At 40.5% G+C, this 26,584-nt stretch overlaps 1 protein-coding gene across 5 annotated transcripts in view; it reads right to left on the reverse strand.

Annotated features, from left to right (window-relative positions):
• Positions 1-26,584, reverse strand: part of myo5aa (myosin VAa) — a 72,226-nt gene that overhangs the window by 20,248 nt on the left and 25,394 nt on the right. For all 5 annotated transcript variants that reach the window (XM_034235535.1, XM_034235538.1, XM_034235534.1 and 2 more), the window contains exons 4-24: positions 22,993-23,137; positions 21,442-21,598; positions 18,868-19,011; positions 15,903-15,984; positions 14,560-14,667; positions 13,540-13,646; positions 13,033-13,298; positions 12,721-12,802; positions 12,487-12,627; positions 9,810-9,935; positions 9,034-9,117; positions 4,623-4,778; positions 3,892-3,989; positions 3,709-3,795; positions 3,087-3,195; positions 2,691-2,902; positions 1,904-2,060; positions 1,406-1,645; positions 1,059-1,307; positions 305-398; positions 38-183 (exon numbers count right to left, since the gene is read on the reverse strand). In XM_034235535.1, the coding sequence (XP_034091426.1) occupies positions 38-183; positions 305-398; positions 1,059-1,307; positions 1,406-1,645; positions 1,904-2,060; positions 2,691-2,902; positions 3,087-3,195; positions 3,709-3,795; positions 3,892-3,989; positions 4,623-4,778; positions 9,034-9,117; positions 9,810-9,935; positions 12,487-12,627; positions 12,721-12,802; positions 13,033-13,298; positions 13,540-13,646; positions 14,560-14,667; positions 15,903-15,984; positions 18,868-19,011; positions 21,442-21,598; positions 22,993-23,137 (2,990 nt within the window). The remainder of the gene's footprint in view (positions 1-37; positions 184-304; positions 399-1,058; positions 1,308-1,405; positions 1,646-1,903; positions 2,061-2,690; positions 2,903-3,086; positions 3,196-3,708; positions 3,796-3,891; positions 3,990-4,622; positions 4,779-9,033; positions 9,118-9,809; positions 9,936-12,486; positions 12,628-12,720; positions 12,803-13,032; positions 13,299-13,539; positions 13,647-14,559; positions 14,668-15,902; positions 15,985-18,867; positions 19,012-21,441; positions 21,599-22,992; positions 23,138-26,584) is intronic.

Raw genomic sequence — 26,584 nt, forward strand, 5'->3', positions numbered from 1 at the left:
TAAAGGTGTCTCGTTATATGGACTGTGTGTCTCTCACCGAGGAAGCCATCGCCTCCTTCAGGTCGTCGTATTTCTCCTCCATAAGCAGGTGCTCCCTCAGTAGATTCTGGTAACGAGACCGCTCCTCGTTCAGATCGGTCTCGAGCTGCTGGGTCTCCTGTACGATCGCGTGAGCCATTTTGTCTGAGGGAGAAAACATTAAGGAGAAGCAGATACAAAAGAATAAGCATGCTGTATGGTTTAAGAGACAACTATATGTCTCTGGATGACTGGATGGAGGATTCATGTGGGGATGTTTACAAACCCGTCATCTGCTGACTCTGTTCCTGAATCATCCGGTTCAGGTCGTTGTTGTCCTTCGTCAGGGTGCCGTTCTGCTTCTTCAGCTCCGAGACCATCTACACACACGCACGGAGAGAAACCAACAACCCTTAATCAAATCTATAGATCAAGGTGAATGTCATCATCTTGAACATAAACATATCTCTATAATCCAAGAAGTAAATGTCCATTTATTTAGCAGATCTGTAATCTAACACTCCAACAGCAACTCTCAAAAGTGATGCAAATAAATACTACACAGTACTCACACAGACACACACACAGTGCATTGACACTACTCTACTCTATCTCCAGTGCTCACCTTCCCCAGAGCAACTTGGCCCACCATGTGCCCATTTCCCCCTGGTTCGCTTTGCCTCCTAAATTGGGGAAACAATTTTTTCCCTCTTGTGCAAATATGCATATTTATGTAAAAGATTCCAAGAAACTATGGGAAATTGTTCTTGTTGGGAGAAATGTCTATTGAACTTAGTTTTAAACTATAAAAAGGACAGCTATATCTTAGGAGAGAAACAAGAGGATAGTTTGATCTTAATAAATGTGAACTATGCCTTTAAGTAGAGTTAATAAACACATTTTTGGGGAAAATCTAAATCTAAAATTAGTTCTGGATATGGAAATCTGCTATTGTACGGAAAACATGTACCACTACACTGCAGAGGGAAGTGGAGGACCAGGACATCTACAGGTGACTCGACAGATGGATCAGCTCTTACCTTCTCCATCTCCCCCCTGTAGGTTTTGGCCCAGTCCTCTATGGTCTTCTTCTCTTTCCGAGTGGTAGTCAGCTCCTTCTTCAGCTTCTCCAGCTCCTCCTGCAGCGAGTTCAGCCGGATGCCTTTGCTTTTGGCGTCTTCCTCCACCCCGCGCAGTCGGCTCACCTCTGCACGCAGCTTCTCGCTCTCTGCTGTGTAGGAAGTCTCCATACCCACCAGCCTGTCTTTGACCACCTTATGGTTCTCTTTCTTGAGGCCGAAGACAGATCACAAAACAGAAAAGTGAAACACATAAAAGAGGAAAAATGTATCAATACAAGGCCTCAAACACAAAAACTTCATCTCACCTGCTCGTCGATTTTCCTCTGCAGCTGCATGATCTTGTTCTCCATGCCCTTGTTGAGCTTCTTGAAGTGCTCCACTGAGCGAGCCTCGATCTTCAGCTTCTTCAGCTGGCGCCGGGCCTTCATCCTGCGGAAACAGCACTGCAGGTAGACGATGGACTCCAGGCAGCGCTTGTACCAGCAGCGAGCCAACCAGCCGCGCACTCGCTTCTGGATGATCACCACCTTTTGCTCCCGCAGCAACTACAGACACACAGGAAAAGTTAAGGAGAAGCAGAGGGAGGATAAGAGCACATTGATATATTTCCAATATATTCAGATTTTCCTATAAGCTAAAGATTTCTTATTTGTAATATTCCTGCTCATGTTAGGTGTGTTTCGCTCTGTTAAAGACAGATTGGGGGTAAACTGCACCATAAGCATCACAAAGGTTTTATTGACTTCTCCCCATGACTTAATATGTTAAACATGTTTTTCAGAATGTTGTGGAGTGTGTCTTACCGATTGGTACATCTGCCGGGCCATGTACGCTCGGAGGAGGGTCTGCACGACGAGAGCAGCAGCCTGCTTCTGCCGGTAGCGTGTCCTCTCCACAACCATCCTGTGGTACTTCTGGATGGTGGTGGCTGCCTGCGTGCGACGCATGAACTTGACGAGGCTGAGGAGACGAGAGATAAACACGTCAACATGTATTTCAACATTTAAACTTAAGGTACTTAAGGATGTTTATTTATACTGTTCATGCTCACTGCTTGTAGCACTTTGGGATTTGAAATCAAATATGAAGTGCTTTATAAATGAAACCCATTATTATTACTACAACAGTATTTCAACCTTATTTAACTGCCCTAATATTTCCAAAAACGTTTACCATTGTTTTATAAGGCAAGGCAAGTTTATTTATATAGCACCTTTCAACACAAGGCAATTCAAGTAAGTGCTTTACAACAATGAAGGACATTAAGAGCATTAAGAAACACATTATAAAATGGCATTTAAAAGCAAAGATAATAAAACATGAATAACAAAAGGCACATGAATAAAGGTCACAGTGCAGTGTGAGATACACACAGCTGAAATGTTTCGGTCTGATTCAATCATTGCTAACTTTTTTAGCAGAAATAGTTTTCTATGACCTCACTTTCTTTCTACTTTCTTTTTTAACTTATCCTTTAGTTATATCAAGTGTGTCATGCTTAACGAACCCAACGATCATGTGTTGTTATAAAACAAACACACGATCTGTGCATATGATAGTTCTGTTTGAATGTCTGCAGGGGGCACTCACCGGCGGGCCTGGTATCCTCTGGTGAACCTCTGGACGGTGATGGCGGCGCTGCGTTTGCGCAGATACCTCTTGCGCTCCAGCCAGCAGCGGATGGTTTTCTGGATGCGGATGCAGGCAACACGCAACTTATCTGCCCTCAACTTCTCCAGGTAGGCCACCTGGCCGGCCCTGAAGAAGATCTTGGTCTTACCAAACTGATATTTATCCTGGTCCTGGAGGAACAGGTCAGGAGAAAGACAGGGTCAGATTCACTAAATGGGACAGACTGTTTTTGCATAGAAGAGGCAAAACAAAGGACTTGAAACATATTCAAGATTTATATGCCTCGGAAAACTACTAATCCAGATGCTTCCTTTTTACTAAACAAGTAAAAGGTAGAAATGCAGATGGTCTGACCTCCACCAGTTTCTCCAGAACATTTCTGCAGGTCAACCTCTTGTCAGGTAACACGTCTTTCTGCTTCATCAGCACTCTGTAACGGCTGAAGAACTCCTGGTACGTCCATCTGACACACACACACACACACACACACACACACACACACACACACACACACACACACACACACACACACACACACACACACACACACACACACACACACACACACACACACCACACACACACACACACACACACACACACACACACACACACACACACACACACACACACACACACACACACACACACACACACACACACACACACACACACACACACACACACACACACACACACACACACACACACACACACACACACACACACACACACACACACACACACACACACACACACACACACAATAAGATTGCAATACATGCATACAGTACGGTGTAAAGCTGTGAAATGCATTCTGAAATATAAAAGTAACTCTCCCCGACTAATAATCACAACTCAATACTTTCTTTCTATTATATTCCAAAAGTTATTGATATAACAATGGTGTATGCCTCTGTGAAATTCAATATATCAAAGAGTCTAAGGGAAACAGTAGAAGTGGATGCATCAGCACCTGGAGGGGAACCCTGCCGCAGAGATCCTGATGGTTTCCAGGACTCCGCAGGCTCTGAGCTGCTGCACCGCACGCTTAGGATCAAACCTGCCAACAACAGACAACCACAGTCAATTACACCACCAAGAACTACACCTGAATATAAACAACAACCGAATATTAACAGGAAAGAGGAAGACTCACGTGAAGGCCAACTTGAAGTCGTTGGGTTTGATGCAGCGGACGTAGTGCGGGGTGGTTGCGTTCAACGTTTCCATCAGCATTGCCAGGGAGTTACGAAACTACAAGAGAGCATCATCATCATCATCATCATCACCAACATCAGCTACATCACCACCATCATCATCATCATCATCACACTTTTGTATTTTCTAACTAGGCTGTCAAATCATTGAAGCAAATCCATGTGTGTTTTCACTTTAAATATAATTAATGTACATACAGTAAGTAGGCATGTGGGTAAAGAGGACATCTAATATATTTGAAATGTGCTCTGATATCTACCAACACGCACTGGAACTGATCTCAATTTGTGCAATTAAAATACTCAAGTCCTTAAGAACAGTACATTCATTCATTTCCACCACTGTATGCACGCATGTAAGAGGACAAACCAATAAACTCAAACACTGGAGGAGATATGACTTTCCTCTTTATTACAGCGTACAGTTAGGACTGGTTTTAAACATCCGCATGGACCCTTTATTTTATGGAATATTAATTATTGTATCTAAGTGTATTTGTGTCATTGTGTTTTGTACCCATTCATTGGTATTTTCACATTTATCTTTTTTACTATATTCTCAGATATGTTTGTTGTCATTCGTGTTTGTTGATTTGTGAAGCCCTCTGAGACTAATGTGATTTGTGATATTGGGCTATATAAATACATTTCAATTGAATTGAATGTGAACCTGGCAGCCGACGGTCTTCTTGTTCTCCTTGCTGCTGCTCTCGCGGCCCTTGACAGGTTTGACGCTGAGGCGGGTCCGTCCTCCGGTGCCGGGGCCCTGGCCCGTGGGACTGGTGGCTTTCTCCCCGTCCTGGAACAACTCCACCAGCAGGGGGAACTGGGAACAGCAGCACACACACACACAGTCACAAACAGAGCAGCTGATGGCAGCGTTAGACAGCAGGCGTTATTGATTTACTGAAATAAAGGTTAACCACACAGCATTCTGCTCTGGATGTAATGTTAGATTAAGCTTCAGTGCAACTACAATGCTTATTTAAGAGCTATGGTTGTAGTACCCAACAGTATCTTCTTGGCATGCGTATGGATTTCTCTTACCTATTGCATACGGCCTTACCGAGCACAATGAGAGTTTTCATTTGAGCATTTCATACAAGCCTTTACATTTTTGACTTGAGTGTTGAGAACCACGATCATTTTTAAATGTCTAAAGTAATCACGTAATCTAGTTTAGTTATCAGGTTTAAGATTGACATGAGTTAAAGGAAAACTTCACCCCAAAAATGATCATATAATTTACTCGCGCTCAGCTATATGGATTTGTGAAGAAACTAGTCTTGACCTAAAACCTTACTATTATAAACACATCTGGATACAAAGTGTCCATGTTACGCAGGTGTCCTACTTGTCTATGCAAGGAGTGCTCAAGTGTAGGTGTTAAGCGATGTGTTTGGTTAGATAGGATAAGTACCGCACGAGTTGTATGAGAATTTGTACATTTATATTTTTTAATAGTTATATTGTTGATAAACGCGTCCCCCTTTTTTCAATTTATTCAGAAATGTCTCCGTTTGTGGATTCATTATTTACCATGGAATGCGAGAAAAAAGTTTAAGGTAACACCAGACGCAGTGTTATTGATATAAATGTGGGTGAAGTATCCATTTAATTCATCTTAGTTAAAGTGAGTAGATTGATGATTTGTTGATTAGCAATTGTTAAACCTATTTACAGTCAAAGAGTTGTTATAATGTTTTTAAAAGCCAATAAAAAAAATCTAAGGGTTATGCTTTCTCATATATCACGATATGCAGTGGCCATATATGAGTGCAAGGCGTTACCTTGCCATGAGATTATGACATAAAAAGTATCATGTATGATGCACACACACATCAGTCATGTTCCATATAACTGTGAGGTTATATGAGGAGGATGCTGTGTTATGTTCAGGTCCTCCTCCTGCCATGCTGCTTCTCTGGCCAGCGTCATCAAGCGGGATAACAAAGGCTTTACGTGCTGCACGCTCTCGGCATCGCTGTGAAAACATAAAAATACCCTCCTTCCTTTGTCTCTATCTGAATCCCCTTTTCTCCTCCCAGAGTGCCTTTGGTGCTCCCCATGCAGCAAACAAATGCACACACACACAACTGGGAAAAAGGAAAAGAAGCTAAAGGAAGAGCTACAGGCGGACCAGCGTTGAAGGAACGCCTCTGTTTACCTTCTGCTGGCAGGGAAGGGTTGTCATGATGAGGACAGAACCAAACATACATGGACAACACATGGAGACACAATGACATTAAAAGAAGGGAAAAAATCAGTATTTCCCCTTTGAAAACTTTAAAACACATCACAATATAAAACTGAAAAGAAGATGGAAAACCAGGCAGACTAATGATGAGGCTGAGATGGATGGGAGGAACATGATACGTGCATGACGTATAAAGCATGTCTGTGGTTGGGAAACGGTCACAAGGTGGAATTGTATCTGTCTGATCGCATTCCTGGATAGCAATGCGTCATGGAAAATCTCATCAGGCAATTCTCCGATGCACTGTATTGATTAGACTTGCAGGGAGACGTCAGCAGGAAGGAGAGTCTACTGAGTGTTCTGCAGGTCCCAGTACAGTGTGAGCAATGCGGGTACAGTGGAGCCATTACACACGAGTATTTAACTGCGTAGACTTAAAGAAAGTTCCTGTTGTATAGCACCTGGGTTTTTTTCATAGATTTTGGCCATCTACTTAGATCTGGGACTTAATCCACTGTGGCAAGAAACGAGTAGCAAGACGATTGCAGGATTTTAACAATAGCTCCAATTAGCCTAATTTTAGCCTGGTTTACCTTTACATGAAATATAAAGGGTTAATTTGTTGTCGCAGCAATTAGTCGGGCGCCTCTGAATTGTTTTAACAAGGCACCTGCTTTTTAATACATGGCCACCACTAAAAGCCTACTGATACAAGCAAATTACTTCAATATTGAAGTAAAATAATAATTTCCTTTGTACTGTTGATATGTTTCCGGATTCAAAATGTTTTAATGAAATGCTTTACAAACAAATGGTTAAAGAAAATCTACATTTGAGCCAAATCGAATTGTTTACCGCATATTCAACCTTCCCCACGGGGAGTACAGATTCATCATAATCACATCACTTACTGTAGTGATGCACACGCTAGGTTTACTGTGAAATGAAGGATTATAAGCAATATTTTCAGGTGTGTTTACTTTGGGTTTCGATCATTTGGCCAGGGGTGTCAAACTCAATTTCATCTCGGGCCACATTAGCATTATGGTTGCACTCAAAGGGCCAGTTGTAACTTTAAGACTATATAAAAATACATATATAAATGTTTAATATATATAAAATAATGTATTATATTACATCATTGCCCCTGCATTGGATTATTATGGGATAGGGTAATAACTTCATAATTAACTACGTCTGAAAGCAGAAGTCTAGGGCAAATAATTGCAAGTCTCTTCAGTGAGAATGTCAAATTGATTTTAAAGGAAAAGCCAAATTCTGAAGAAAAAAAAGTAACATTTTGAAAAAAAAAGTCAAATTCTAAGGGAAAAGTCAAATGAGAGATGCATTGTGGGACATGTAGTTTATGGGCAACGTGCTTCTGTAAATCGGCATGTAATCGTATAATAAAAATGATATTCTTTCAGAGCTCTTGCAGGGCCGCAGAAAATGAAGTCGCGGGCCGGATTTGGCCCCCGGGCCTTGAGTTTGACACCCATGGGCTAAACTGTTTAAAACCTTTGCTTTGTACCCCTTGTTAGTACAAATTAATCAATACTGAGAGAAATCACAACCAAGAAAACAAAAATAAAACAAAATTGTTATAAACCAGAATGTTCCTTTAACTGAATGGCTATCAACAGCAGGAGCTTTATAGAGAACTAAGGAATTTCTTTTTTCATCGACGGGTAATCCCAAAAACCCGATTCATAGCGAGGATATTTAAAATCATCATTTTGTTTTTTGCATGCTAATGTTGATGTTTTACAAAACATGTTTTCAGTTATTTTTCTGACAGTTGAGGAAGGGTTTATACAAGGACAGATGAATACATAAGATAGAGTTTACAATTGTTCTCCCTGTTGAGGAGACATTTTACATACAGTATGTGCTCCTCGTGGTATACGCAAACCATCAGCTACACACACACATAATCACACAACACACACACAACAACAATAACGGGATACGCTTGGCAGGGAAGTTAAACAAAAGGTAATTAGACTAAATCTCTTTAAGAGCTCATTACCGTTTAATCCCGATTGTTTAAATCTTACTGATTTCCTTGCCAACGTTAGGACTACACACCATTAGAATGTGTGTGTATGTGTGCACTGTGTGTATGTGTTAAGTGATGATGTTAGTGTTTAGCGCAAACTGTATTTCAACCCTTACCCAATTCTGCTCTTGTTAGAGTCTATAAGAGAACAGTCGATAGTCACTTTGATGTTGTGTGTGTTGTCCAAAATGCTCAATCTCTGTGTGTGTGTGTGTAATAAAACAGCGATGAGGATTTAAAGGCTTAGGACCATATTGTGTCTACACATGAACACATACAACTGATGTGCATGGATTTGGAAGTCATACTGCTAATTTGGCTTAATAAGTCTTTCACATTTAGGCAGAGGGGCCTTCTAGTTTTCTTTGTTTACATTCATTTATATATTAATGTTATTTTCTTACTGCATCTTATTGTTTGTGTGTGTTCAGCTTGGTCTATGATTTGTATATAAAACCTGAACCTCTCTGAATTTAAATATCCCGGATCGACCAATTGTCATACATTTTGACGTCAAAACTACTTCCACATGGCCAGAGGGGGGCGCTGCTTTCTTGAGGCTGCAGATGGGACTTCTGCTCAATACACATTACAGTGTTTTTGTATTTCCCCCCACTCACACCAGGTGCACCAGCTATCCATTAGCGTCCACTGAGATCAAAGCCTCTTTGGCTTTGATCTCAGTGGACGCTTCATAGCATTCGAGTTGTACAGTGTTCAAAACGCTCTCTGCACGTACATCTGGTTAAGATCTGGCCTTAAATGTAGATGTTAACAGTGATTTTATGAATATATGTAATATAGAAGTGTGCCTTTACTCCTCACCTTGCTGGCCTTCAGCACATTGACCTGATCTTGGTTCACCGTGTCCTTGTTCTTCTCCAGAAAAGCGTCACACTGGTACTCCACCTGCTCGGCAACAAAAGAGCAGTGTGTGTTATAAAACCAGAGAGTGGGATTTATCCATGTTGTTCATTTCTGATGAGAAAGGACAGTTTAGCTACTCTCCCTTGCATTTTTTTTTTAGGTGTCATCTAACCCAAAGAAAGAGTCCTAATCTTTAGGGTTAATTTATAAAAAAGGTAAACGTTTCTATCTCTTGGTTTAACAGGTTATTAATCTGACCAGTGACAGTAAAGCCTTCCCATTAGCTCATGTGCAGATATTAACTCTTACTGCACGTGTCTTTAAATACAACATCAACCCTTGCAAATGTCTGGTCAGAAATATCTCCAAGAATCCTATTTTAATGTGGGGGGACTTCACTGGAAAGCCTACGTTAGACTTCCCCTGTTAATCATGTAACCTTATAGTGGGGATATAAAAAGTCACACTGAGTCATACACTCTTTAAACGATACGAAACCTATTTTATTACACTGGATTAAACCAGTCAACCACATGTACTCTAAACATTTCATTGCAGTAAAGCTTTTAGTGTGAATACAATGACAACAATAACAAAAAGTCATCTGTCCTCGAGCAATGCTAAAAATAACCCCAGCACTGCAGCAGCCACTGCAGCCGATCTGTTTTCTGCTGAGCTTTCCTTCAGTAGCTCAACCACATTTAACACTATGAGGTCTGGTCAGTGCAGCCCACCTTGTCAGCAAAATGTTCAATGATGAAGGCACGGTTGGACATGCGTGGCTTCTCAAAGAGGGAGCAGGTCTTCAGGTGTGTGTTGTAAAGTTTCTGAGCCCAAGAATCATCTGTACCTTTGGGCATCTGGTGGAGAAAGGGAGAAGACACAGTGGAAACAAACGGTAAGAAAATATGTATAACTATCTGCTTATAAATACAGAAATACTATGAACATTTAAACATATCTAAAGCATTGTAATTACATTACAAATCATCCCACAAGAGTGTATTTTTCTGATTCTTTTTTCACCAACAAGACAAAGCAGTTGTCCATTCTGTGTTTGCATTACCTTGCAAATATGTTAGCAATGTGGACCACCTCAAATGTCAACAGCTTGTAAAACGACCTTGCAGTCATTGAGAGCCACAGAGAGATTAGTCAGCATTGTGTGTAAACCTGCTCCGCTGTGAAAGTGTGTCGATGGTGCTGATATAAGCACTGCCTTAACTCTACACAGGTTTCCACCTGAATATTAACTCACAAATCTAAATTTGATCTCGACATTTCATATACATTCAACCAAAGCTTTGCCCAACATTAGCTTAAGTTGTGTTCGGGGCTTTTCTCAACTTTAAGGGGCCCAATTATGCTCATTTTCAGGTTTCTTAATTGTATTTTGTGCCTCTACTGTGACATGTTCACATGCTTGATTGTTCATAAAGTGCTTTATATTACTCGTACTGTCTGTGCTGCAGCACCTATGGAGGGAGCTTTGGGATTTTAGCCATTTAAAAATGCACAAAATCAAATGACTATGTATACAAATGTGAGTTTCTCAACAAGCAATCATGCAAAAGTATCACTTTAAAATGTGCATCTACCAGAGATGTGCTGAATATTTTTATTGGAAATTAGTCATTCAGCATAATAAGTATTACAAATTACTAATGATAAATCAACAAGAAAAAGACTCAGCTGACTACGGCATGAACAACAAATTAGTCAACTTATTAGTCTACTAATGGGAGTCAGCCATAGTCGTGTAAAGCAATTACAACACAATGAAAACATCCCATCTAACTGTGAATTGACTACGACTGAAAAAGCGTGTTTAGTTTCATTTTGTTTACCATAAAGTTGTCAATGTTTCATACTGGGTTTCAGAGTCGGGTGAACTCTGTAGGTGTTCAGGTTCAGGTCTAGTGTGGTGGGAGGCACTGGAAGTTCGACAGTCACAAAATGTAAAGCAGAACGTGGGAGAAGTTCAACCACCACCCACAATGCTCTGCTCAATATGCAGCTCGGACTCACTTTAATTCTCCTGCTTTTTTATATTGATGAGAATGTTTTATTCCCACCAGCAGTTTTCATAGGTGAGCAAGACTTATGTAAATGTATATATTTGTCTTTGTGTGCCAATGCAGACTCTTGTTGAAAGACAGACTAACGATTAGAAGACTTACAGTAGGACCAAGCCATTTACTCTTTATATTTCTGTCTTGCAAACAAAACAAACAGGATGAAATGCATTTTTTAGGACAGACCTTTTAAGGAGATATAATGATTTTCTAAAAAAAATGGTGATATAGGAATAACACATTGCTCTGTCTGTCATGTGCTGGAAACAAATCTCTCTGCATCTAAAGTGTGTTTCAATCATGGTGAGAAGCATCAAAGTAATATCAGTCATGGGCAGACGAAAATAATCTTACTCTCCCTGCCCCTAAATCAAAACATTAAAAACGATTGCCTTGTGGTTGTATTATTCTGCCAAGAAGCAAAGTTGTAGTTTATTTCTATGGCTATCTGAGATGTATCACTATATTTGACTAGAAATGTGTGTGAATTTGTCATATTATGTTATGGCCAAAAAAGTGTTTTGTGTCCTTAACCACCAATTCAGTTCTTCCTCGAGTTCAACTGGACATTTGTTAACTTTTTGAGGAATTCAAAATCGCTTTTTTCCCTGTATATATCCAATGGTAACGGTAACTCAATTAAATGTTACATTTAAAAAAGCTTGACTCTAACAAACAGTGTGTACATTTGTTCTCTTGAACCCCCTTATTGAATCATTCTTACTGCTCTTACTTGTTTCCCCACATATGATGTAGGGCTGTCCCGAATACTATTTTTCAGGCTCCGGAGATTCGGTAGTAATCAGCAGTGAATATTCGAATATTCGTTCCGCGCGGGGGGGTGCGTAGTAATCAGCAGTGAACCGTTTCAACACGTGTATTTCGGTGTATTCACGGCATTCATTTTGTTATTCTACAGTATTGTTGTTTTATAGTTATTTGTTAATGTAACCCAATTTGTGTTCTTTGAAATTGAAAAGGATAGTGTTACTTTCGTTGCAGTTGTATATGTCTTAAGTGTAATTTGGCTTGGCTTTCTATTTTGTATGGGCATGCTTTTATTTTGAAGGAGAGTTAGCGCTGCTGACAGGAAGTTGTTGTTGCTATGGAAACAACGAGACGGAGATTAATGGAGAAAAAGTCATATCTACATATAAAGACGGAGTGTTAGCACCCCCCGAAGAGGCACAAGCTCTTACGTTGATATTGGAGATTTCAATAAATAAAAAAATTAAAAACGAATATCCGAATAACGATATTGACTCCAATAGTACTCCAACTAACGAATATTCGGATACAGCCCTAATATGATGTACTGGCTTAGATAAAGTAGTACCTTGCACTCCTCGTCCAGCAGGTCCAGGATGCCCATCTTAGCTTCTATGAGGTTGATGCAGGGCTGATTATCGTAGAAGTCGATCAGAGTCCAGGGGATCTGCTCCCTCATGTACTCCTCCTGCTCCAGCTTGAACACATGCTGCACACACACACACACACATGAGGGGATTCAACTGTGTACTTGCATCAAACAATAACAACTAAAAAAGGGTAAATATAGTGTGCTGCCCACCATGTTGAACTGCTGCTGGAGTTTCTCATTAGCGTAGTTGATACAGAACTGCTCAAAGCTGTTGATCTCAAACGTCTCAAACCTTGAGTGGAAGAACATATAAAAGAGACAATCTTGCTCAGTCAAATGAGCAAATAAAAAACTGGGAATGTCGTTTCCCTTGCCTTTGTTTACGGTACTTTTAAGTTAGGAAAAGTCAGGGAAACTAACTTCTACTGCATTTAGCCATGGTGGACACTGTGATGTCTATTAACACATTACAGAAAATGAGTAACATCAGATTGGCTGGATATTCCACACAGACAGACGTACCCGTAGATGTCCAGGACTCCGATGAAGGAGTGCTGTTTGATGTTGGTGATCAGCGCTTTGTTAACATGCTCCACAATCCAGTTGAAGAGTTTGGCGTAGATGTGTTTGGCGAGCGCGTCACGGGCGTTGGTTGCCATCAGGCGGGGGACGGTCTTTACATACGTCTCCGTGGCCGTCTTCAGCTTCCTGTGGCACAGCCACTGAGACATGTCCTCGTAGGTCACGCCCACCAACTCACAAAACGCTGAGAGGTGGCGATTGTTGGGCTAAAGAGGAAAGGAGGAGATTCAAATCATCACTAGGAGACAACATGAAAGGAGAAAAGGATCTGGTACAAAGACTGATATTAGTCGTGTCAAGATGTACTATTCACTGAAAATTAAGCATAATACAGGGTATCCTAAAACTAGATATACAAATTGAAATATCTGTAATTGTACTTATTCTACTTGTCCCATTTAGAAGTGTTCCAGTTTTCCAGTACTGGCATATAAATGTTATCCTCACTGGAACGATGCTGCTGTCTGAGTCTCGGTCCTTTATTTCCACGTTTCCCAGATGAAGAATAGCGGCCAAAACCTGGAACAGCCCCATCTGATAGGACTCATTAATACCTGCAAGGGAACACACACACACACACACACACACACACACACACACACACACACACACACACACACACACACACACACACACACACACACACACACACACACACACACACACACACACACACACACACACACACACACACACACACACACACACACACACACACACACACACACACACACACACACACACACACACACACACACACACACACACACACACACACACACCACACACACACACACACCACACACACACACACACACACACACACACACACACACACACACACACACACACACACACACACACACACACACACACACACACACACACAGGTTATTATCTCATCGCCTACATCCTACATCTAACAACACTCCATGAAGCCAATCGTTCTCTCTCTCTCCTCTTATCATCTCTTTTGCAATCATATTCATCTCAGTCTGAATTTGTATTTTTATGTTATATTTCAATGCCTTTCTCCTAAACCATGCATACAGATACCCGTACAGATGTCTTAACAGTCAATTGAGGTTTACTAGATCGATTTTGCCACTTAAAAATAAGCCTCGATTCACCATGATCAAGCCCATGTCCTCTCTACTTCCACCTCTCAAGGAACCTGCTGCTGCATACGTTACTGATGTGGAAAATCCCAACTTAATGCCATTTACCACGCCCTCTCTACTCATCAGACAATTTGCTAAATCATGCAACTGAGCCCTGTGGTAAGACTGTAGGAGTTACTTTCACTCTTTGCATTTATTTAGCAATTTCAACCCCCACTTAACAAAGCCCATCCTTAACCTTCGTTCAAATCTATAATCTTTCTGGAAAAATATGCTACTTGTGGTATGTTATGCTACTTCTCACTACTCTACTCTGTATTTACTCTTGTGTGATGGTGTCAGTTACCGAGCAAAGTGAAGGCATTGCGAGTGGAGCAGAGTTCCTTGGTGTCGTCCACGCCTTCGATAACGGGGCTGCGGCCCTGCTTGGTGTACTGGAATTCCATTGCATTGCCTGAGTGGAGAGGGAGGGAATAAATAAGAAAATGTGCAGTTTGTGCAACATGGGTACATCACAGCATGTTCCTTCATCATGCAGATCTGGATTGGAAAATGATCATATACACAATTTAATCAAACATGTTAATTTATTTAATATTCAACCTGATAGACACTGAGTAAAGTGCTTTTGTTTTAGGTAAACTAGAAGGGAATAACTCACACCAGTGTGATTTTGGTGAGTGCCAAATCCGGCAATTATAACATTAGCTCTGCGAGATTTAGAAAGCCCCCCTATAAGATAACATGCTGTTTCTTACTAACTAGGGGGCGCTGTCTGTTAAAATCATTCACAGTGACATCAGTGCAACGTTTCACAGACGGTTCAGGATTTCTTTGGAAAGAAAAGCTGAATCAAGAGCTCTTCTGTGTAAGAGAGATGTTAGCTCAACTTTCCAACAATCAGTTCATTTATACACACTGAAGCATGGCATGTTGCCTGGCAACGAAAGGCAATGACACGACTGTGACAACCACTCCATTAACTGAGCCAGGAAGTCAGCAGGAGAGGAAAAGACAGCAGCTGTGTGTGTGTGTGTGTGTGTGTGTGTGTGTGTGTGTGTGTATGTGTGTGTGTGTGTGTATGTGTGTGTGTGTGTGTGTGTGTGTACGACAGTGAGAGAATGCCAACTGAGTGGCTTTAAGTGACAGTGCCAGCAGTGTGTGTGTGTGTGTGTGTGTGTGTGTGTGTGTGTGTGTGTGTGTGTGTGTGTGTGTGTGTGTGTGTGTGTGTGTGTGTGTGTGTGTTGACTAGGATGAGCAGGTGCAGGTCCACAGTGTGAGCGCTCTGTATGAGAGCATGTTCTACTTCAGAGTCAATGAGTATCATACGTCTAAAAGTGATAGCAAATCTGATATCTGGCGGACACTACACTGCGGTTAATGAAGAGTTTAATGTGGAAGGGAGAAATGTTTTTTTATCGATTCTATTCTGAGCCGGCAGTTAGAAGCGGTTTCTCATTTACTGCACATTAAATTGTAATTCTTTTTCAGGCTGAGCCAATAATGGGTGTTTAGTGTTTCCCCTGCTGTGGAGAGCCTCTGCGAATAGACACAATCAGTTCACTGCTTGTGAACAGCAAATGTAAGAGCTGTAAGGCAGATGATATACAGTATGTTTCCAGCCCACTTTAACATGCATATGGTATGACTGTCAACTGTGCAGCTCTGAGTGTGTGTGTAGATACTTACTGAGCTTTAGTTTCTCATATTCAGGCAGATGGGAGGATGCACAGAGCTGATAAAAGACATGGTAATTCCTTTCCTCGTCCGCCTGGAAGAAAGCATGAAGATAACGTGAGGGAAATGGTACATGTAGTGTAGCATGCTCAGTGAATTCAAATATATCTATCGCATGGATTTTGAATATTGATCTGCACATTATTGTAACCAGAATACATGCAGGGAAAATCATGTGTGTGTCTGAGAAAATGTATTATCTTATGTGCAGTACAATTATACAGTTGAACATCTGGAAGCCTCACTGGAGCAGCTGGTGATTTAGTGCCCTGCTAAAGGGCATATCAACAGATATAATCGAGTCAGATGAGAATAAAACAGGTTGTGCGTTTATACCCGTACCCGTGATGAAGTTCTACCTGATATATCAAACCATTGGCAAATATATGCATAACAATTAATGTTTAGGATGTCAGTAGTGTGTTGTAAACAAACCTGTCACCTGTGTCCTATATTGGTGCTACTACACCCATACTGTACATAGAATATCAACATACACATACCTATAAGTGGGCGGTACTGGAGCCAAGCAGGTGAGAAATGTGAGGAGGAAAAGGATAACGGCGTCTGCCAACATCCTCATTCCCCAACAATGTGTGTGTGTCTGTGTGTGTGTGTGTGTGTCTGTGTGTGTGTGTGTGTGTATGTATGTGTGAACAAAAATCTGATCTAGACACTGACATACTGGCTCCACCAGTAACTCGGTGAAGACACAATAAAGTTATACAAGAGAAAAAAGCTTGTAAACGTTGTCTAACTTGGATACAAACCACCTAATATTGTCTGAGACTTTGGGGGGGGGGGGGGACGCTGTAGAGAGAAAATGATATCTAAAGATGGATTTAGATAAGAAAATGACACAAATTAAATCTAGAGGAAGAATGTCTTTGACATTTTAGGGGGGTGTGTCATGCTGTAACCCACAGTGACGGACGGATTGTCTCTGTTTGCTCTACCTCTTCCTCCTGCCTGTCTTTGTAGAGAACAAATGTTTTACTGCATACTTCTTCTGCTCTAAAGGACACCAGGGCAGGACTGACAGACAGTGTTGGTTCATACTCAGAAACATAGTGCCTCAGAGTGTGTGTGTGTGAGAGAGAGAGAGAGAGAGAGAGAGAGAGAGAGAGAGAGCGAGAGCGAGAGCGAGAGAGAGAGAGAGAGAGAGAGTGTGTGTGTGTGTGTGTGTGTGTGTGTGTGTGTGTGAGTGTCTTCTTGACTGCATGTCTTCATAATTTTGAAGATGTCAAGCATAGAAAGAGTCCTTTCATTGCCAACATTCACTTCCTGCATAAAATGGCAATTATGTTGTTAATTATTTTAAAATGTCGGTATATTTTAGCATTTTCGACCGGGGTCAGCATAATTGTTAAATGATGGGCAACATAAGCAAGGGTGTGTAGGGTTGTTCACACAGAGGTTCAACACATCAAACTCCCCACCAGTCAGTCAGAATGGATGCCATTTCAAAGAGAGTCGAAATGTCAGATTTTTTAAAGTTATTACTTTTGGGTAGCTTTTCCTTCATTTGATGTTGATAGTAAAGTCAGAGACATTGCATGTAGAGATAATAATAGGAGGCTAAAATAAAACTAGGTGTGTTGCAATCATATGGTAGCTGTCTTAGCTACTAGGTCACTGTGTGCAGTATGCACCAATACATGGTTACATTTAAGTGAGAGGTCGGATATTTCTGAATTGTGAGACACCTCCTTGATGCTTTTCAAAGAAACAGGGTTATGTATGTTTATTTTCCCGCATGGTGCCTGCTTGTTGTCCAGCTAATAGAGTACCATACTTCACCATATGCCATGAGGCAAACAGCTTGCAGTGAACTCATGCATGTGTGCATATGGTGTGTGCAGCACGTAAACCAAATCATGTGTGAGCCACTGGAAGCCAATTAACCACTGAGTCATGGTGACTTAACAGTGCTTTAGGTGTGTGATATGTCATCTACAATTTCACATCCAAGAGACAATTAGTATTTTGAATGTGACGTTTCAATTTAAGGGTAGAGTGCCAAACAACTCTACCAATAATATGCATAATACTCATCACATTTGACTATAATGTAATTGTTTTTATTGTAATGTTTGAAGCAGTTGTTTGTATACACATTATTAAGATTCCAAATGGGCTTTCTGCAGCAATGGTTCAAACTAGGCAGAAAACTATAACTCACAGGTTCTGGATACAGTACAATCATTTTAATGCCTGCATACACACCCCTGAATGTGTTTCATAATGGCTATAGTACATTGTGTAAATACATTAGTGCTGACAGGCTTTGAGGAATAATTTAGCAAACACACCTTAAATGTCAGGGAATCCTAACGTTGTTATTTTTATTTATGCTGTTACTTACATTGTTTACTTTCTATCATTGTGTGAATTCCTACCTGAACTTTGAAACCTGAATGTACCTACAGGGATTAATAAAGGTTAATCTAATCTTATCCTATGTTAAACAAGCTAGTAGAGTATTCATGACAAATGCAATAAGAAATCACAGATCATACTTTTAGAAAATTCTCTTTGGATTGAAATCATGCAGAAAGCCAGAGTGTAAGGTCAGCTGAAGTACTGAGTGTATTCAACGACCTCCAGCAGGGACAACATGTGCCATCAGGAACCTGGTGGTGATTAATGAAGGACACGGCAATGCCACCCTGACTTATGACCGGCACAAAAGTGGTAACGGCATAAAAGAAAGATTAAAAAGTAATAGTAGAAGTGTAGAGAAATTGTAGATTAGTAAATTGTAACCGTGTCTGTGGATCAGATGGGCTTAGCCAGGGGTAATCGACTGTGATGAGTGAAGCAATGAGTGCAAGTCAATGAGATTTCCACTTAAACAATACAAACAAAACACCTCGTGTGTGCGTCGATGCAAACTCCAGTGCATGTGTGCGCTCACCTGAAACACCACTCGTGATTTCTCCAGCAGATATGTTCTCATGTTGGCGCCGATGATACGGAAGCGGGTGTCGAAGCCGATCTCGATGTATTTCCCAAAGCGACTGCTGTTGTCGTTTCGGGTGGTCTTTGCATTTCCAATGGCCTGAGAGACAGAAGAAAATAAAAAAGCAAAACAATTATTATTGAGAATATAGAGAAGTAGTTGCAATATTCCCTTTGTCGAGTTTTACTGTGGTTTGGGTATTATGGAGAAGAAAATAAGTACAAGTAAGGAAAAAAGTAACTATATTCAAATGTTTTAGGCGCTTTTATGTCTCGCTCTTTCCCAGGAGTTTGATCTTATTAGCTTAGCTTAGCATAAAGACACAGCGATAAACGGCTATTCTACCTCTCATAAGCACTATTAAAATTGGCAAAAATGTCCCAATTTGGGATCAATAAAGTACCTCATCTCTTATTGCCTTATCTCAACCAAGAACATTATTCACAAAAATTCTAGCAAGGAGTCGGAGCTTAGGGGTGATTTATATTAGGAAACTTATAGTGGCCAACGAAAAGGAGAGTGAAATCTAAATAATGACTTTCTGTTAAGTTGCTGTATCATATTGCTTGTTATTTTTTACCATTGTGATACTTTTAGTAGTTCTTCTATTTGTGTTACAAGCGGTGAAAGGGTGTGGTCGCGCCTTAAGCTTAGTAATTGTGTACTTTTCTGGATATCTTAAGAAAAAGAAAAAGGGGCTTAAGAATTTAAAGTCCTTTTCAGACTCGGGGCTCTCTTTAAAAAGGCTTTGTGAAAAACTTTTATCTGTATGAGTATCTAGTATTCGTATAAGGAGAAATACTTAGAAAACCTCATAACATTGTTCTCAGAATTTCCTTTCCTTACTCTCATTACTAGGAAGCTTTATGAATAAAGCCCCTGATCCTTACACTAGCACGCCAGAACTTCTCCTACTGTCCTGAGATACGATCAAATACATGTGTGGTTGATCCCCACTCAACAAACATATTTTAAAGGACTTCTGTTGTTCTACTATCCATCAGCAAATCACACCGGAAGTCAGCAGCATTAGTTCAAGATACGGAATTGATCAATGACCCTACTAGGAATAGTTGGTAGACGGGCGAGGCTACACACACACACCAGCTATTTGAGCAGACGGCTTGAACAGAGTTAAATGGTGTGTGAGCACAGAGGGTTCTTGCTGAGTTAAGGCTGAACACACACTCTTTCACTGCAGACAAGGAGTCTTTCAGCAGAGCAGGTATCCACTCTGCCTGCGACACACACACACACACACACACACACACACACACACACACACACACACACACACACACACACACACACACACACACACACACACACACACTACACACACACACCACACACACCACACACACACACACACACACACACACACACACACACACACACACACACACACACACACACACACACACACACACACACACACACACACACACACACACACACACACACACACACACACACACACACACACACACACACACAAACAACACACACACACACAACACACACCACACACACACACACACAACACACAAACACACACACAACACACACACACACACTACACACACACACACACACACACACACACACACACACACACACACACACACACACACACACACACACACACAAGAATAAGACCTGTGTTATCTCAGTGGAAAGCAGCTCCAGGCCAGAAACTGAAGGAAGGGGTTAGTAAATGCCAGAGGAGGAGAGAGCAAGAGGGGAGGGCATGACATTCAGACCATCATCTACAAATCAACTGAGCTTGTGACTATACTGTGGAGAAAGGGAAAGACAAACTGCGAGGAAAAATGATGCAAGACTTTGAAGACAAACTCACAGCTATGTAACTGAGCTTTTTCCAATCTTTCACACATTTTATTTAAGGGTTTTGAGCTGCAATTTTAAGTACACAGTAGCATCAAATGAATTTCTCAGTAAGTTTAATAAAATAGTCTTTGAATTGGATTTTGAGCTGTCATTGTTTCTATGGTTCATAAAATTGATCCTGAGGATATTAGTTCGCCAGTGTCAATGCCACTATAATGGTGGGGTGGATTCAGCCATCCACCTTAAACAATTTATAAACAATGTATTTAAAATCATCATTATATCGTTATTGTTCTTGCCGTGGAGGGCCTTTAGTTTACACACTAACTCTCCATCATTTTCTATTTTAACACTGGTTCTGGTTTCTTTGAGTGTCAGTAACTGTTATTTTGTATATATTGATTGTTATGTTTTTATTTAGGTTTTAATGTGTGCACATGTAAAAATGTGTCTTTGACTGTGTGTGTATATATATATACATATTTGCACACATTTGTATATACATTTGTTTTTATATTCGGGATTGTGGGAAACGGTATTTCGATCTCTGTCTGTACACACAAACTGGAAGATTGACAATAAAGTTACATTTACTTTGATTAGGGAAACAGCTTCTCTTTTAAGATCAAACTAATATAATAATCTCTTTCTCCACAGAGAGCTTCCTGCAGTCCTCACCTCCATGATGGGGTTGGAGGCCAACACCTTCTGCTCCACGTTGGCCTCGCTGGTGGTGCCGCTGACCGTAGCAAAGTATCTCATTGCGTATTTGGCCGATACCGTTTTTCCAGCCCCGGACTCCCCGCTCACAATTATCGACTGGTTCCTCTCGTCCCTAAAAAAACAACATAAGGATTTATCACATGTGGAACATTGGAGAACTGTCTGCTCTGCCTGGCATAAAGGTGCTTTTAAGCGCTTCATAACCTAATGACTTTAAATATAGGGTGAAAGGGTTAAGGGTGATGATTGTAATGTGTACCGAGTGTGACACAAATAATAACAGTTAGGACTCGGGCAGATAGAAAGTGTCAGATGCCATCATCAACAATCATCACCTGCAGGCAGACCAGGTGTGAAAACAGATTATTAACCCTTTGTGTTCCTTTGCAAGCTCTAATATATCTGCACTTTCACCTACTACCTATTTAAAGAAGCAGTGTGCCAGCTTTCTCTGAAATAAGTCCGAGCTGCTGGTCCGAAGGCTGATTCTATTACTATCTTTTTCTTCTTTGGCATTTTCCTACCTTTGGCTCTTATTTCAGCCCTGAGTATTTGCTTTGCTATATTTCTTCTCTCAGTCCTTCTTTATTATGTTTGTCTCATAGTTAAAAACATTCAAGGAAGGGACGGTTGCTGTTGTGGGCATGTGATGCTTATTTGAGACTTTTGATCTCAAACCATGCAAAGAAACTTGACTAGTGTTTCACAATCACTTAAGCAGAGTCCATCAGTGTCAGCTGATCTGATTTAAGTTATTATGTAAAGAAAATAGGACTTATTGCATATTTGTATGTTATTTTCAAATAGTCCGTTTTGTAATTAAAAGGTGCTTCTTTATTACCAAGGTGCTAGAGAATTTACACCGGCTCCGTGTAGGTATTCATACCTTCTTAGTAAGTATTAACAAACGTATTGTAACACATAGCACTGATTTTTCTGATTCATTTTGTGAGCCTGTAGATCAGCGGATGGCTCTGTGATATTCCCAGATCTCGGATGGTGACCAGGCATTTGCTTTTTAAGCCTCCGGACTCTGGAACAATCTGCCTGTTAACAGGCTACACTGTAACATCTTATATTATGAATATAATTAATTGTAAAGCCCTACATTTTATGTTAGGCATGGAGTTGTACAACTGTTTTCCAACAGTGCTACGTCTTAATGGACAAACTGAGAGGGTGACTGCCAGCCTCAACTTAAACTGAGAAGAAAGAAAGTAGAGAGAACTTAGGTATATAGTCCTGATATATACAAGCATATATATACAGTATGTGACAAACTCCTAGAGGGTGGCCAGAGAGATATACTGGTTATATCCTGCTGTAAAAGACAGCATTAAAAACAGTATGTGTGTGTGATTAAAAAAAAGCAAGACTTGGAGAAAGTCGGTGAGACCACCATGGGTCTATTTCTGGATCAGCTTTGACCTAAAAACCCAGAAGAGAGAGGGAGGAGACTAGAACCAAGGCTACTCAGGTAACACACACACACACACACACACACACCTGGCCATCTGTTTGTAAGCCTCCTCTGCCACAGCGAAGATGTGAGGGTCCATATCGCCCGTGTTCTGGCCGCTGTAGGCGTTGATGATGTCGGATCCATAGATTTGCAGCGGCTCATACGGGTTGATGGCCACCAGAATGATTCCTGCAGCACAGAGGGAAAGTGTGAGCTCACCTGCAGCTGAACTGGTCTGTATTCATCAGGAGACACACTGAGATGCTGCTTTCAGTCTGAGAGGGTAGGAAATGTAGTTAAATACAGAATTCTATGTATAATTTTGCACTAATGTACATTCTCAAAAATTGAAGTGACTGTTATGTTGTATATATTGATTGTTGTGTTTTTATTTAGGTCTTAATGTTTGCACATGTACAAATGTGTCTTTGATTATGTATATATATATATACACACATACATATTTGCACACATGTTTATATACATTTGTTTTATATTCGGGATTGTGGGAAACGGTATTTCGATCTCTCTGTCTGTACCATAGGCTGTATAAAGATATTAAGCCTTAAAGTTATGCATATATTAGGGCGTGGTCACATTGAGTGACAGCTCTGTCTAGTGACTGCTGCTGCTAGCTTCTTGTCTCTCTGCTAGCTGCTCCGTGAAGCTAGCTACAGGGTCAGTTCATCCAGGGAACACAACTTGAAGCCGGCCGTGGTTGTTTGTTCTTCATGCTTATATATCGGACTATTGTGACTCGCTCTGCGGATAAAACAGACGGTGCATGAATGCGGTTTCGCTGTAAGTAAAATGTGAGTACTTTATTTATGTGTTAATGATTTTAATCAGCTACAGCTACGTAATGAATGTTAAGGCTTGGGTTAGCGTGTAAGCGAGTAGTAGCTACATCGGTACTAACGATACTAATAGTAGCCTCCAAGTTAAACTGTATATATAAAGGTTAAAACGAAATAGACAAGTGTTAAGTGGGATAATACTGTAGAACAAACGGCTTCTGTTTGAGGTTGATAAAATAAGGTCATCCTTGTAACAGAGAGATATTTTATTATGTAGGTAGGGACTGTATGCATCACTAAGGTTAATTTAAATTGGCTATGCTCAAGTATGTAGACAAGCTAATGTCGAAAGAAAAAAGACCCCGACTCGGACAATACACAATCCAACATGTTCAACAGAAGAGAATCAGTTATATTGTTTGTACACATTACATTGCATTTAGCTGACGCTTTTATCCAAAGCGACTTACAATAAGTGCGTTCGACCAACAAAATACAAACTTGAGGAAAACAGAATCATATAAGTACATCAGGCTTCATAGAGCAAAAACATTTCAAGTGCTACTCAACTGGCTTTAGATAAGCCAGCCCTTTATTAGCATATAAGTGCTTTGTTAATAGTTCTATCGCTCGAAGTGGAGTCGAAAGAGATGAGTTTTCAGTCTGCGCCGGAAGGTGTGTAAGCTATCTGCTGTCCTGATGTCAATGGGGAGCTCATTCCACCATTTTGGAGCCAGGATAGCAAACCCACGTGTTTTTGCTGATGGGAACTTGGGTCCCCCTGCAGCGAGCCGTTTGGTTGATGCAGAGCGGAGTGCACGTGCTGGGGTGTACGGTTGAACCATGTCCTGGATGTAGGAAGGGCCAGATCCATTCGCAGCATGGTAAGCAAGTACCATTGTCTTGAAGTGGATTCTAGCAGTTATCGGAAGCCAGTGAAGGGAGCGGAGGAGCGGCGTGGTGTGGGAGAATTTAGGAAGGTTGAAGACCAGGCGAGCAGCTGCATTCTGGATGAGCTGCAGAGGTCGGATGGCACATTCAGGTAGACCAGCCAGGAGGGAGTTGCAGTACACATGGTACTTTACATATATCCATTTGTTTAAGGTGTCCAGGTGATGCAGACAGGCTGGACCAGAGAGTGAGAGACATAACTGGACTCCTCCCAGCAGTGAACTTCAGCACAGGTACAAAGACTCTATTTTCATACTGTACAAAGAATCAAGAAATATATTGGTTTAAATGAATGAAGTATTGACTTTAATACACTGATATACTGTACATTAAACAATACTAAATACTAGATCACCTACACATCAGTTAAGTTGAGGGGTTTTTCCATGCAAAAAGGTACATTTAGATATTAACAAGCACTATGACTTTGTCAGCTTTCTAATTGAATGTATTGAAGGCAAAGATATTTAACACAGTGAGAACTGCTACTATTTGCTATCTGCTACTATAAAAAAACGTGGTAAAAGTTATTCTTTCAGTGAGACAGAGCAAGCTTCTACAGTTGCACTACGTTTTGATAACAGTTCAATATTATTTTGATAATAACATATATTTCAATGTTGATGAACTTCATACTGTTCATTCATAATCTGATTGTCTTTGTAGCTCACTGTTGAAATAAAAAAAAAAAAACATTACAATTACAAAATAATTATATCTATATCTATATCTACACACCGCTTTCATGAATAACACACTTGTTCTGCAATAATATGTTTTATGTTTCCTGTCATTTTTGTTAGGAAAGGACATGCCTGAAAGACATGACATTTTCTTCTCCTCTGAGGGTCAAGAAGAACATCCAAGAGGAACATTAAAAGTTGATGTTATGAGATTTTAAGACCAGTACAGGACATTCACTAAGAAACTACTTTTATTGTAAAAACAGTCAGCTGATCAAATGCACCTATTTCCACATCTACACTCCATCAGCTAATTATTTCTATTTGCCTCACTTTATGAGCTTCACATCACTTGTGCCTTGTACCGCAGAGTTTGCAACGTCACAAATAAATGGGGCCAATCTTCAGTCAGATGTGAATGTGTAATCTAACATTCTCAGTAAGAATAATGGACAAAAGGAGTGCAAATACAAATTATTGAAATGTGAACCAAAACTTAATCAAACATGTTTTAAATAAAAAGCGCATATGGACAGAAGGTGTAAACCTATTAAATGTATAAGTAAACACATTTAGTCAAATAAAGTGATAGACGAGGCCTGTGCAGTTGGTATCAGCTATGGTATCAGCTCCTCCATCAGGCCTGGTCCTCCTCGCTGAGGAAAGACCCTCAGTCCTCTCCAAACCAACAGACAGGACGTCCATCACACGGAGGTTTCTCCCTGGTATCTGCAGCTCTCTGGACACCACGCTGTCTCAAGCCGTCCACACTGAATATGAGAGGGGAACAATGAAAATAATAAATGCTTTAGAGTAGACAATAAGAAATATAAAGTTGACTGTTGAGTTGCTCATTTTTTTTAGATTGTCAATACTATTACTGTATAACTAATATCTCAAGTTAAGAGGCACATTCAAATAAAGATTGGTCTTTAAATACATTTTGTCTTTTGAATTGTTTGTCTAAAGTCAAGGATCTAGAACTGGTACTTAGTTTTAATGATACAGTCTGGTTATTATGCTGTTTGGAGGAGGCCTCACAGGTAAGAGCACTAACTAGCTACCATCACATGTACCTTAGCTTGACTTAAATGTATTAAACGTATAGTTAAGTGATATCAAAATATAAATAACTAATGTCATGCAAACATTAATATTTGCTTGATTCCAGTGTTGAATTTAGCACAATTGCATACAAACGTTAA

Source organism: Gymnodraco acuticeps, unplaced genomic scaffold (genome assembly GCF_902827175.1).
Source record: "Gymnodraco acuticeps unplaced genomic scaffold, fGymAcu1.1, whole genome shotgun sequence".
NCBI lineage: Eukaryota > Metazoa > Chordata > Actinopteri > Perciformes > Bathydraconidae > Gymnodraco > Gymnodraco acuticeps.